General features: G+C 50.3%; 3 protein-coding genes across 3 annotated transcripts; 2 read left to right on the top strand and 1 right to left on the bottom strand.

Annotated features, from left to right (window-relative positions):
- Window positions 1-186: 186 nt before the first annotated feature.
- N7532_006288 (putative quinol monooxygenase) lies at window positions 187-566 on the top strand (the record flags this gene model as incomplete). The annotated part of the gene is made up of 2 exons (XM_056618782.1): window positions 187-208; window positions 280-566. The coding sequence occupies 2 exons, from the start codon at window positions 187-189 to the stop codon at window positions 564-566; spliced, it is 309 nt and encodes a 102-aa protein (XP_056474941.1).
- Window positions 567-954: 388 nt separating this feature from the next.
- Window positions 955-3,270, bottom strand: N7532_006287 (uncharacterized protein; the record flags this gene model as incomplete). The annotated part of the gene is made up of 3 exons (XM_056618781.1): window positions 955-1,961; window positions 2,012-2,476; window positions 2,541-3,270. The coding sequence occupies 3 exons, from the start codon at window positions 3,268-3,270 to the stop codon at window positions 955-957; spliced, it is 2,202 nt and encodes a 733-aa protein (XP_056474940.1).
- Window positions 3,271-8,578: 5,308 nt separating this feature from the next.
- On the top strand, window positions 8,579-12,179 carry N7532_006286 (cation-transporting P-type ATPase PCA1; the record flags this gene model as incomplete). Its single annotated transcript, XM_056618780.1, has 2 exons — window positions 8,579-8,630; window positions 8,683-12,179. The coding sequence occupies 2 exons, from the start codon at window positions 8,579-8,581 to the stop codon at window positions 12,177-12,179; spliced, it is 3,549 nt and encodes a 1,182-aa protein (XP_056474939.1).
- Between the last annotated feature and the right edge of the window lie 1,252 nt (window positions 12,180-13,431).

Here is a 13,431-nt window from a genome sequence, read left to right as displayed (position 1 = left end):
GCACTCGGGGGGAATCTCGGAGTTTCTGATCCACACGGCCCACGCCCGCCCTTCACCGATGCATATAAAGAGCGGCGGCATGCCCCTCCCCCGCTTCCAATTCAATTGAATTCAGTTCAAGAGAGCTGCCCCTCACAACTTCCAAGCCAAAAAGAAAACGAGTCGAGAAGAACTCAATCGCCCATCATGGTCTACACGATCGTCGTCCGTACGTTTTCGCGTCATCGATTCTACATACCCAATCTTGAAAAAAGGGGTCAGCTAATAATGTGATTGCAGACATGCGCGCCAAACCCGACCAAGAGTCCATCAGCAAGCTGCACGCGAAGCTCCTCGAGGCTTCCGCCATCTACTCCAAGGACAAGGAGACTCTGTCCTGGTTCGTGATGCAGTCTGTTCACGATCCCCAGGATTTCACGATCGTCGAGCGCTATGAGAAGGAGTCATCGCAGGAGTACCATCTCAATAACCCTTACTGGAAGACTTTTGATCCTTATGTCATTCCCTTGCTTGAAAAAGATATGGATCTTAGGAGGTTTGAGGAGCTTGTCCCCACCTCCAACTAAGTTTCTTTAGTTACAGCGGAGGATTTGGGGTCCTTGTGAGGAACTTCTTAAATGAGATAGCCTCGAATTGTTGATATGAGAATTTCCTTGAGTATTGTGTGTAGTGTTGGGATGTGTTGAGGAGCTTACTCTTATGTGAGGGATATGGTTTAAGTGGTAGTGTATTCCGGCTGTGCTTATTATCTAGCCCAGTTACGAAAGGAATGCAGCGTAACCACGGAACAAGATGCCAGAACGCCAAAAACGCCGATGGGGAATCGGGAATGATAACAAAAGGAAAAAGAACCACCATCAAGAAACGCCAACCTGCTACCAGATTTTCCTGCCGCCAAACCGTAATATCGTGCGCATTAGATCTGCACTCAGCCTGAATAGAAGTAAAAGCAGACTAGCGCTCAAAACCTCCATACCAGTGCTCAAGATGCAGATCCGCCAGACTGCGCGTGGGAAGACCCAAGGTCCGCGCAAGCCAGAACGCAAGTCCACCCACGACACCCACGCTCCCGACGATCTGGACCAGAACCCATCCACGCCGTCCAAGATCGTCGATCCATCCAACGACGCCCAGAGGATCGTGAGAACTGAGGGAGACGTGGTAGTCGGCGTGCGCGCGCATCTTCTCGCTGGATCGCATGTTCAACCCGCAGAATCCAGGAGTCTTTGAGACGGGGATGAGCGAGCCGTCCATCACGCATTCGCTTAGCTTCTCTGTCAGCCAGACGGCTCTATCGCCTCGGGCGAGAGAAGCGTAGCGGTCCCTTTCGTTCTGTAGACTTCTCTGGAGATCGGTTGCCCAGTGGGCCAGGCGGACTTGTGCCATTTGTTCTTCGTGGCGGCTGAGATCGACGAATCGGGCCATGGCGTAGCTTTGTCGTGAGGGACGGGAATTGTCGCCGTAGCAGACGGAAGGGTCCAGTGACATGCCCGATGATGCGCGCCATGCAGATCGTCCATCTTGGGTTGGCAGGCCCATTGGCGAAGGGATTGGTGCTGTAAAGTCCCCTCCTCGCTGGACGAGTTTCTTTGCAGCGGAATGGCGCATCCATGCCAGATACTCGCGGTCGAAGAGCTTTTCGACCAGAATTTCTAGGTCGGATGGGAAAAGTGGTTGTTGGTAATCTGATCTCATCAATGTGCTGGCGTCCATAACGTCTAGATCAGCTGTTCGAACAGATGACACGGTGTATGGTGGCTGGGGGTCAAGTCCTTCCAATCCTTCCGGGGGTGCACCGAAGAGGAAGGGCTTGACGCCGGCAAGTTGAGCATCTTGGTGGAAACGGACTTTGGTCATTTCAATTTGCTCAGGGGAAAGTGTGTCGGCTTTGGCAATCACGGGGATGACGTTGCTCAGCTGACAGAGCTTGCGGATGCATTCCATATCCACAGACAATGTATCTACAACAAATGAATATAGATTCCTTCAGAGTATGGGAGGAAATACTTACCGTTGGATATGAGGTAAAGAACCGCATCCACCTGAGAGCCTCCATTTCCTGCAAGAAGATTTTGCAAATCCACACTGGATCCTGAAAGAGCAGCGGTGGCCCGGGTAAACTGCTGTCCCATGTACTGCAAGATGGCATCGGTTTGACCAGCCCGACTCAGTGAAATAGCCGGAGTGTCCACAAAACAGAGATTCCGCTCCAGAATGATCTCGCCGATACTCTTTCGGCGTCGGAGCACGCGCGAGTCTTCCAGGTCTGACCACCACGGAGGATACGGTTTGGTGCTAGCGTAGATCTCGGTGGTAGCGGCGGGCATCCCGCGAGTGGGGACAGATCCAGAGTGGGGTCGTGACGAACGGCGCCGCTCGAGCGAGGTACTGTGGGAGGAAGTATCAATTGGATCGATGTGAACAATGTCCTCGCAAGTGTGGACGATTGATTTGATGAGCGATGTCTTTCCCGAGCCTGGTTGTTTGGGTATGGGTAAGAACCTGTGTTGCATGTGCATCCATCGAACAAAAGCACTTACCTGAAGCTCCAGCAATCATGACTTTGAACCTTCCCATCGCTTTTCCCCGTTCCGTGAATGGTCGTCGGCTGGGCATCTCGATACTTGGCATGATGAACTGAGATGCTCCATTAAACCCCGCGTGCGGCGATGGACTCGGTCTTCTAATCCTTTCGTCCTCGTCCCCCGATAAGACCGCTTGACTGTTGGTGTCATCTGTGATCGAAATGTCGTCGAGCGGTCGCAACGAGTAGTTGGAGACAGACCTAGGGCTGCTTCCCGGCAAGGAGAGCGCATCATCGGGGTTGAGCGGGGTTAACGGCCGGGAGATGGTATTGGGGACAACAGGTGGGACAGGCGAATCTCGAGACATGGCGTCAGCTGGCTTGAGTGTTGATCGTCGCCGCGATGCTTGGAGCTCCTCTGCTTCGTCGGGGATGTGCAAGGAACTGTTGTCGTTGTCGGCGGCGTGACTATCGGAAGGAGGTACGCGCGGCGAGCTTGCGGCTGACGGGGAATGCAGTAGAGAATCGCCGAGGCTGTGAACACCGTACATGCTGTCTTTCGAGTCGCTTGGCTCGTCCATGGTTGGACTTGGACTTGCAAGCGACTCTAGATCGGATGCATCCGGATTGCGCGATAGGAAGAACGCTGTGGGGGTCTGGAGAAAAGTGCGGGGATCGAGAGATGGGGAGGGGTGGTCGAGGGAGGGTTTTCGATGGAAAGGCGCGAGGTCAGGAGCGGGTCGCATGGTCGAAACATGGAAGGGCGTAGGGGAAGCTGAAGAAGCCAAGTTGGTCGCGGGGCTTTCTTTATCTGCCTGCATATAGCGGGGAGGTGGTCAGGTCATGCTGCGTATGTAAGCCATCACGCGGTGAGCGCGGGACCAACAAAACATGCCATGAAATGATCGAAGGGGTTCTTGATTTTCATGTAGGATGAATTCTCACTGTGTTACAATATCTTATGATACAAACAACATATGATGCTATGAAGATGTTCCTAGATCTACAAACACATCCACTGATAAGTAGGGCAGTTGGGTCAAAGTGGGACTTGCCCATCTCATCTCGTCATTGAGTAGACAATTTCCTAGGTGTGAGCAGGGCGAGTGGTCTGCGTGAATTTGTTAGTCGCGATTCTCATTCTTGTCGATCGCTCTTCCTGTGATGTACGGAAAATGGACCGGTACTAAATAATTGCGGGGATCGACGTGAATGACACCGTAGTGTGGATGTCCGAGTATAGCTCCCAACTACGTACCTTGGTGGGGAACTGCCTTCGGATTGTTCTTACTCATGTGGCGCTATTTCCTAGTATGTCTCATTCAATGGCAAGATGGCCGAGCGGTCCAAGGCGCACGGTTCAGGTTAACCTGTTCCTCAGAGATCTTAACAGATTTCCGTGTCTCGAAAGGGGCGTGGGTTCGAATCCCACTCTTGTCAATTCTTTTTTTCATTTTCTTTTTGTTGACATTAAAATATTGCGAGTGAAGTGGAGCACTTCTTTTCTTTTTTTGTAGTGGGATCTCGTCTTATTCCAACAAGTAAGCAAGCCGCGGGCAGCTATTCATCTACACAATTAGCATGCGCCTCATTCCCCGTGGGGGCCAAACCACTCAGTCACCTGAACGTGCATGAGCCTCAACCCCTAATCTCGCACTCATCATGATTTTCCCTTCTCGTCTTGGTTTTCAGCAAACCTCCTCATGGACGTGAAAGGCATCACTGCGGCTATCATACAGCTCGCAGGGATTGGCCTCGTGCTGGCTCAAGCACTCTATACTCTCTACGATGGGGCTATATAGAACGAGCAGGTGAAAAAAGTATCCTTCAACGTCCGGCCGACTTCCACTGGTTCCGAAGAAATGGGCAAAATCTTTGAAGAGGCAAGTGTTGCCCCGCGCCGTGTTATATCCGAAAAATGCTATCGCCGCAGCGAGGGAGATGACCGCGATGTGCGAAATTCTTTGATACACTTCTGAAGTGGCCAAGGATGCTAGAAAGAACTCATTTGGCACGTTATTGTTGCTTTTGAAGAGCTTGTATCTTCGAGAGCTTCGAATGAAGCTCGAGCAGAATAAGGTTCATATACAGCTTTTGCTGCAGGTCATTGTTTATGCTCGTTTCAAGGCTGGCACAAGGTGAGAGCGTGGCCTAAGAGCTCCTTTGATTTGCTTCTCACTGAGTCAATTTGCTGATTCGGATACAGTCAAATCTTGCTCCGAATGAGAGATATATTCATCAAGATGTGCATATTCGTCAGGCTTGTACGATTTGATGTATCGAGGTACAATAGACCGCGAAAGTGGAAATCCTGGTGATGTTAGACAGGAAAATAGGATCAAAGAGCATCGCCCGTTACAGCAGGAGCATCATTCAACGGGACAAATGCCAGGACAGACGGCTTCGAGCAACAACAAAACAAACCCCCTGGTTCGGCACACTGACGAGCCACATACTCGTGAGGACTGATATATCATATTGAATCGCGCTGTATACGGTCTTATGTCCTTGTCTTGCCCAAAAGAAGACTCGGAAATACTACTATGGAAGCGAGGGCCAGGCACTCGAGACACAACCACAGGCCTCGATTCCCGAAGTATTCAGCCGGATATGACCCGATAATACGGAAATATTCGACCTCACATGCCCGGAGGGATCAAAGAAGCACGGCTGGAGAGGATTAGCCTGCAGAGAGGTCACTTCCCAAGGTGGTCCCCTCGATAGCTGATCCGGTATTTGAGGATCAAGCTGTTCAGCTACTCCAGCGCTGGACAACCACCTACGATGATCCATCTAGTGGTGTGGAAGCATGTGCCAGTTTAGAATATAACATAGTGCTGGGGAGTATGTGATACAGGAGTATGTGATACACTATTCTCTGCAGATCTTATTTTCATGGCGTGCATTAGGCCCCGGCTTCCCAAATAATTATGGAACCTCTTACCACACATCATTTATTTCGCTCTGGGATGGTGGCGCGGCGGTGCCGATTGAGGTTGCTGGCTTCGCAGTGGAATGAGTCGCCGGCCTATGAGAAGCCGTCCTTCTCGGCGGGCGGCACGAGGGATATTTTGTTTCCGAAGGGTGGCGGTGAATGCTGTGGCCAGCTTTCGACGGAAAGAAGCCTGATAGGAGTGAGGTGCAGCTGGCTTCACGTGGGGCGGGGTGCGTCGCGATTCAGGAGGTGTAAGGTGCCAGGTCGGGGGTGGCCTACGCGTGACTTGTAAGTCTCCCGAGTCTGCGATTAATGAGAATAAGCGAAAGGAAGCTCGATCATTGCATCGGAAATAATTATGACGGGTCCACTTTGCACGAAATGAGGGAGTTAGGACGGGTCACCCTGAAGCACGTCCGAATCCGAGATAGGCATTCTGTCATCCTATGTCGACTCCGCAAGATCATTCTAGACTGCATTCTCCACGGGCCTTCTATGGTCCCACGCTTGAATGAGAACATCGGCTCGACCTAAATGGTTTTGCGTGTACTGACTTTTGCATATAGGTATCTGTCCTTGCTGTTCTCTCGACTTCAGTGTTTCATGTTATTACTCCATTTATTGATGGTGCCGCGCCCAAAAGATATATCTCCGCGATGACTGATTCAACAACCCAAGAAAATAAAAATTTCCGACTCAAGTCGACTAAACTACCCCCAAATGAAATAGATACAAGATCAACATTGATTACATCGCCCTTTTTATGTTCAGAATCTAGCCCGAACCAAACTTAAAAGTGGACCCTCGCTTATACAGCCACATAACGCACAAATCCACCTAGCTTTCCATCCAAATTGGCAAGATGGCCGAGTTGGTCCAAGGCGTCAGGTTAAGGTCTACCTTAACATCAATTTCCTGATCTCCGCAAGGGGGCGTGGGTTCGAATCCCACTCTTGTCATTATTTTTTGTCTTCAATATTTTTTCCTGGCTTCCCTACAATACACCTTTCCAGTCTCGAATGACAAGCACATTTGTATGACTCGGAAAACTTTGAATAGACCCTGCTACCGAATGGAGTATGGCACTGCCAGTTCCGGTAATTACTACTACTGTACTATTTCGGCACTTCCATAGAGAAGCTAGACCCTGAACTCAAGGACCAGCAGACCAGCCACATGGGACGAGCCATGTGCTCGCAATGAGCCTCAGTATTAGTCATATCAATACTGTTCGGGCGTTACACAAATAGCCATTAGAGAACAGCTCTCACCAGCATGGTTATTTTATGCTAGAATTGGTCAAGTTTGTTTCACAATATTTCATTTCCCTCTCATTACAGAATTAACAGTGCTCCAACTCTTTTCAAAAGCCAGTTGTCCCCATCCTTTCATCCATTCGGAATTCAATTCCTGCTGTGCTGTCGCTCTTTCGTTCGACCCGCTAGGATCGATCGAAGAATCGTCTCGAAAGTCCTTCGCAATTTCTCTATCATGGTCTCTAGGCCCATCTCAGCCCGAGGCTCCTGTATGCAGTAGCCAAATCTCTCGGCCCGGGTCCTGCACTTGCCGTCGTGACCACTAGACGCGTCTGGTTTCAAATCCAACTCGCCCCTCCTCGTTGAACCATTCCATCCTTCTGCTCCACTTTTCCACCACTCAGGAGGTAAGATGCCAATGATCTCTACTTGCTCTGCGGTGACGCGGTCTGCCGTAGGGTGAAAGCCCCCAATAAAGGTCGTTGGCAAAAAATCTCCAGATGGTGCAGGCAAGTGTCCAAATGTCCAAGGCAAAACAGAGGGGCTCGTTAGAAAGTTGGCATTAGGTGGGCGGAGGAGAGGAAGGATCTTCGAGGGGAACCTCGAAGTTGTCATGCGATTAAATGGCCAGAAGCTTTGCGGTTTTGAAATGAACGGGAGGCCTACCAAATGCACTAAATCCAAGGTGTCAATTGAGCTGGAGAATTTCAGACGCGGGTGATAGTCTCATGCTCTGCATGTTCAGTCTATTCGCAGACATCCTACCTCATTATAAGTGTATGCAACCTCTCAGCGGGCGAAGGATCAACTCGACGATGCTCGTGTAGAGAAATCAAAAAGAATACTTCATGAAGATCATCGGCACGCCTCAATATAAACTCGCGGTAGCTTGCACGTCATACCTGGTGAACTATGTGCCGGATCCCACCAAAACAGATCTCGCAACGACAAACGTGAATATGGTTTTCATACTGTGTCGGGTCGGTATTACTAGCCGACGGCGTTTCGTTCCGCTTGGGTCCAAGCATAATCTGGCGCGGAGCCCGGCATCACTGTCGTTATCATTCCTTGCAAAGTCCAAAAAGCTCAATTTGTCAACACTAGACCTCGCCATATTGCTTTTTTGGGTGCCATACGGGTACCCGCGAACCTGCCCAAGAACCCATCAGCCCGTATATTACAGAATAACAGTTGTAATACTACCTGTAACGAATATAAATATGTGTAATATGGTATATATTACCTGTATTCAAATCTCTTGGCGGGTTTTGGGTCAAGGGTCGAAACTCAACCCGCGATTTTGGCGAGGTCTAGTCAACACGAATTAAAGATTTACAGGTAGCCGATCTGGCCATAAATCAAAGACAAACAGTGGAAGGAACCCGGCCCCGTCATTTTCTAATACTAAATAGCCGTTGTGAATGTGATTGGCTAATGGCGGTCGAGCCCGTTCACGTGGTAGTACGAGACTAATCTGAAACCGATAGGCTGGCTTGGGCTTCATTAAACTTCAACTTTCGCAACACCCTCAACTCACACAAATTGGACTGAAAGCAAGATATTACTTCAGCAATGGCATTTAACCGCTGCGGCCCACCGGTCCCAGCTTCCCAGTCTGATGTTACACCAAGCGCGGGTCCAAGTGAAGAGACGAGCAGTTGCAAGAATTCTTGCTGCGCTAGCGACGATGCTAAGCCTCTCGACAACCCGGCCCAGAAAGAGCTTATCCAGGAGAAATCGGATGAGTTATGCTCTCCTGGAAAATGCACAGATAGCAGAATCGAGCTTGATAGCGGCGCGCCTGACTGTTGCCGTGGCAAAGTTGGCCCCTGTTGCGACACGTCTTGCCTTGACCGCTTAGCAATGCGGGGATGCGCGATGAGTGTTGCCCCCGGTCCAAGCGTTCAGCCGAAGAGTGAGTAGCCGCTCTCCAAGGATGGCACTCAAAGATTACTGATTTCTCTCAGATTTTGATGCAGCTACCGACCACAAGGCATGCAGCCAGCACACTCTCTCTGCCCTCGACCGTTACGGCGCTACCCTACAAGCCTTGGGATGTATTTGCCGCACTCTTATTGCTCTTGGCGAGGAAACCTGCTGTGAAGTTCGCGAACGCCATTCACTGGCACCAAGTGGGAAACAAGATTCCAGTACGTCATCTGCAAGCTCCCTTCTTCGGACCTCGCTGGATTCCGTTAGGAGCAACCGCTCCCTCACCAAGGACCAGTCTGTGCAGAATCTTCCTCGCTTGCAAAGGGTCTCTGGTGAAAGCGACAGGTCTGTCAAGAACCAGTCCGCTGATGCTTGCATCGTCTCTACTTTTTCAATGGACAAACCCACCACAGGCCCTCCTATCAAAAACAAGTCTTCGAAGATGTGCTGCTCCAAGGGCAAATCTGTCAAGCAGCTCCCGCCAAAGGGCAATCATGCTGGCTCTCCCTGCACGGACGAAAAACCTATCCAAGAAGCAGAAAGGAAGGAAGAGTGCTCCTCCTCTTGCTGCTCTGGAAACGAGGCCACCACGGTTCCATCCGACGAGATGAAACGCACCAAATCTTGCCATTCCCTCGAAAATTCTGCAAAACATCCTGCTGTAAGAACTGGAAGCCTTGAATTTTGCCGCTCGGAGACCCCTCGTATTGAAGAATCTGCCCTCAAGGTTGGCTGCCCCGGTTCCCATCGTCTAGGAAACCAACCCGACAAAGACAACGACGCCAAGGGCACCCTTGAAAACTCGTGTTATTTGAAGATCAACCCCGTTGTTGAACTTCCAGCTAGTTCGCGTGCAGGATCTTGTTGCGGAACCAGTAAGAACGCGATCACCGAAGAATACCTCATTGCCGACTCTTCCGGCTCTTGCTGTAAGCCACCCAAGCAGGATATCGTGCAGACTCCAAAGAGTAGTTGCGCAGACTCCTGTTGCACGAACATTCAGCCGGTCATGACTCAAGGCTCCTGCGCCGATGCTTGCTGCTCCTCTGCTGCGCCAGATCCTGGCTCTAAGATTGTTAAAGCCCCAGTTCAGGACGCCACCGACATAGAGAACCAGGGTACCGGCAAGGAATATGTTATTCTCAGCATTTCTGGCATGACTTGTACTGGGTGCGAAACAAAGCTCAAACGAACCCTTGGTTCTGTCGCCGCCGTCGAAGACCTGAAAACCAGTCTGGTTCTCTCCCGGGCCGAGTTCAACATTGACCTCCGCTTTGGGTCGGTGGAGGAAGTCATGAAACATCTAGAGCGAACGACTGAATTCAAGTGCCAAAGAGTCCAGAACCACGGTTCAAGCCTAGATTTTATTGTGCCCGGTGAGCTCTCGAAACTAATTAATCAGACGTGGCCGGACGGAGTCATTGACATTGTCCCCGTGGACAAACATACTGTGCGAGTTGCGTTTGATCCGAATGTAGTGGGAGCTCGAGACCTCACCGAGAAGATTTGGGGCCCGCCAATTCAACTTGCTCCTCTACGCGGTGATCCTTCTCTAGAGGCTGGCGGCAAGCATGTCCGCCATGTCGGATATATGACCGTACTCTCTGCTGTCTTGACCATTCCGGTCCTGGTTATGGCATGGGCTACGCTTCCCGAGAGGGAGGTAGTATATTCCTCGGCTTCACTCGCCTTGGCCACCATTGTTCAAGTTGTCATAGCAGGGCCTTTCTACCCCAAGGCCCTTAAAGCTCTCCTTTTCTCGAGAGTTATAGAAATGGACCTTTTGATCGTCTTGAGTACCAGCACTGCCTACGTCTTCTCGGTTGTCTCCTTTGGGTATCTCATTGCAGAGAAACCCCTTTCGACCGGTCAATTCTTTGAAACGAGCACTCTTTTGGTCACTTTGATCATGGTTGGTCGATGGGTTGCCGCTCTCGCTCGTCAGAGAGCTGTCGAGTCCATTTCTATTCTGTCCCTTCAGGCATCGACAGCTATTCTTGTCGACAAAGAAGGTGGAAGAGACCGTGAAATTGACGCCCGCCTTCTTCAATACGGCGACACCTTTAGAGTTCTCCCTGATACTAAAATTCCGACCGACGGCACTGTTATTCATGGGTCATCTGAGGTCGACGAGTCTATGCTAACTGGTGAGTCTAGACCGGTGGAGAAATATCCCAAGTCTGTTGTGATTGCCGGGTCTATCAATGGACCTGGAACCGTGACTGTTCGACTCAATCGTTTACCCAGCGAGAACACTATCAATAATATCGCTGCCATGGTCGATGAGGCGAAACTGTCGAAACCCAAGCTTCAGGATCTAGCGGACCGGGTTGCAGCCTATTTCGTTCCGATTATAATGGCACTGACGATCATCACGTTTGTGATTTGGGTTGCAGTGGGCATGACGATTCGTGAACACGATGGAGCCGAAGCTACAATTCAGGCTATCACCTATGCCGTTACTGTCCTCATTGTCTCTTGTCCCTGCGCCATCGGACTGGCCGTTCCTATGGTCGTTGTGATTTCCAGCGGAATCGCAGCGGAGAGAGGTATTATTTTCAAGTCAGCGGATGCTATTGAATTGGCTCATAAGACTATGCACGTGGTGTTCGACAAGACTGGGACCTTGACTCGGGGAAAACTTTCTGTTGTCGCGCAAAACTGCGTTGACGGGGACAAACTTCCGATTCTTCTAGGCCTCATCGAAAACAGTCGACACCCAGTCTCAGTTTCTGTGGCTGCCCACCTTAAGGATGCTGGGATTATTGCTTCGACTGTCCCCGGGTCTAAGAGCCTAACTGGTAAAGGCATTGAAGCTATTTTAGGTGGCCAGAGCCTTCGAGCAGGCAATTCTCGCTGGCTGGATTTATCGGAACATGAACTTGTTCAACCAATGCTCGCCCGAGGTTACACTGTCTTCTGCTTTACAATTGAAAATGAGTTTGTGGCCGTCTATGGCCTGGAAGATGAGCTCCGACCTGACGCCACAGGGACAATTGAGATCCTGAAAAGGCGAGGCGTCTCGGTGCATGTGGTTTCTGGCGACGATGACGGAGCTGTCCAGACACTAGCAGCCAAGCTTAGCATTCCTGGCAGCAATATTCGCTCTCGGAGCTCACCTGCTGACAAGAAGGACTACATCCAGGAGCTCCTTGGAGATGGCATCGACCGCAAGGAACCGGTTGTTGTGTTCTGCGGTGACGGCACGAACGATGCCGTTGCTCTTGCGCGGGCTACAATCGGCGTTCATATCAACGAAGGCACGGATGTCGCACAATCCGCAGCGGATGTGGTTCTCATGCGGCCTTCTCTGGCTGGAATACCCACCATGATGAATGCCAGTCGGACGGCTGTCAACCGCATTAAGTTCAATTTTACATGGAGCTTCGTATATAACATCTTTGCAGTCCTTCTAGCTGCGGGTGCTTTCGTGGATGCGAGAATTCCTCCAGAGTTTGCAGGGCTTGGAGAGTTGGTGAGCGTGTTGCCGGTCATTGCAGCTGCGGTGCTTCTGCGCTGGTCGAAGATCTAAGCAAAGAGGTAACAGTGGCTGAATTCCAGAAACTCTCATTGTGTCCGTCTAAAATCGTCGCTCTCCGACGAAGGGTTGCGAGAGCCCCTGTCAATCGAGCTCAAATCTGAGTCGCAAACGATGGATTTCTGTCCTTATCGCTAGCTAGTCTGCTTCCGTTTCAGAGAAGACTCCTCAAGGAAGTCTTAACTCATTGTGTTCCAGCCCCACATATCATATTAAATCAGGTGTAGTTGTCAACTGTCACGACTTGTCGGGTAATCAGTCGTAGATGGACCATCTGAAGGGGTTCGCAATATCCTTAGCTACATTCTCACTGTCAACGAATATACTTATATACATATATACTGAAGAGGGAAACGCTCGATGGCAGCACGCGCTCAGACGTGCGTGTCGATTCAGCAGAAAAGCCAGCACAAAACACATGCGTAGCAATCAGGAAATAGCGAGAAGCCCAAATGTAAGGGTCAGGTCAGGGAGGTGTAAGAAGGTGTATTCTAGAACTAGCTATCCGGCCACCGTATAACTGCCGGCTATGTCACATAGCCTGGATGGCACCCATGTAGTAGGGGGAGGGGGTCTCGCCAATACAATAGTTATTACATGAGGCTCAGCCCCTAGGCTGTACATCATGAGGCAAAGGACAAATATCAGTGACGAACAACATTTATTATATCTAGCCTATATGCACTCTGCCGTGCTCCATTACAGGAGCCAACTATAGATCTTGCCTTCCCATCGGCCTCGCCCTTCACTTCTGTCGGGATATATTCTCCTGTCAGAACAAACTGGCTGTGACCCACTGCTAGCGACCGATGGATAACATCCCTTGCTTGGTGTACGCATTCTTGCGCTGGGCTGTGGCCTCGGTGTTGTGACCGCCGAAGGCCGGCGTGTGGGATCTAGGGGTGTTTTTCCAACTAGACTGAACATCTACACATCACACATCTATCAACAGGAATCAATTGACTTTTGCTTTGGAGCATACACACTGTCCACTTAACTGTGTACACAGTACCTAGCTGGTGATACCAACATATTCTATTGGGACATCTTCAGTACTAGCCAGTACATCAATTCCTCATCCTGACAGATAATGAAAGGATCTCGAGTTTATAAGCTGAACTAATAAAGATTCAAGCCTTTATACCAAGTTCGGAACAAACCAGAGCTAACTAAAGAGTGTTGAAAGTGTGACGGTTTTTGACTTCCAGGCCTTTTAGGCCTAGGAATAACTTCATTCTGTGGGATT

This window comes from Penicillium argentinense, assembly GCF_028826775.1.
Source record: "Penicillium argentinense strain IBT 30761 chromosome Unknown utg000005l_segment0_segment0, whole genome shotgun sequence".
Taxonomy (NCBI): domain Eukaryota; kingdom Fungi; phylum Ascomycota; class Eurotiomycetes; order Eurotiales; family Aspergillaceae; genus Penicillium; species Penicillium argentinense.
The sequence above is the reverse complement of the archived record's forward strand: the minus strand, read 5'-3'. Positions and strand labels throughout refer to the sequence as shown.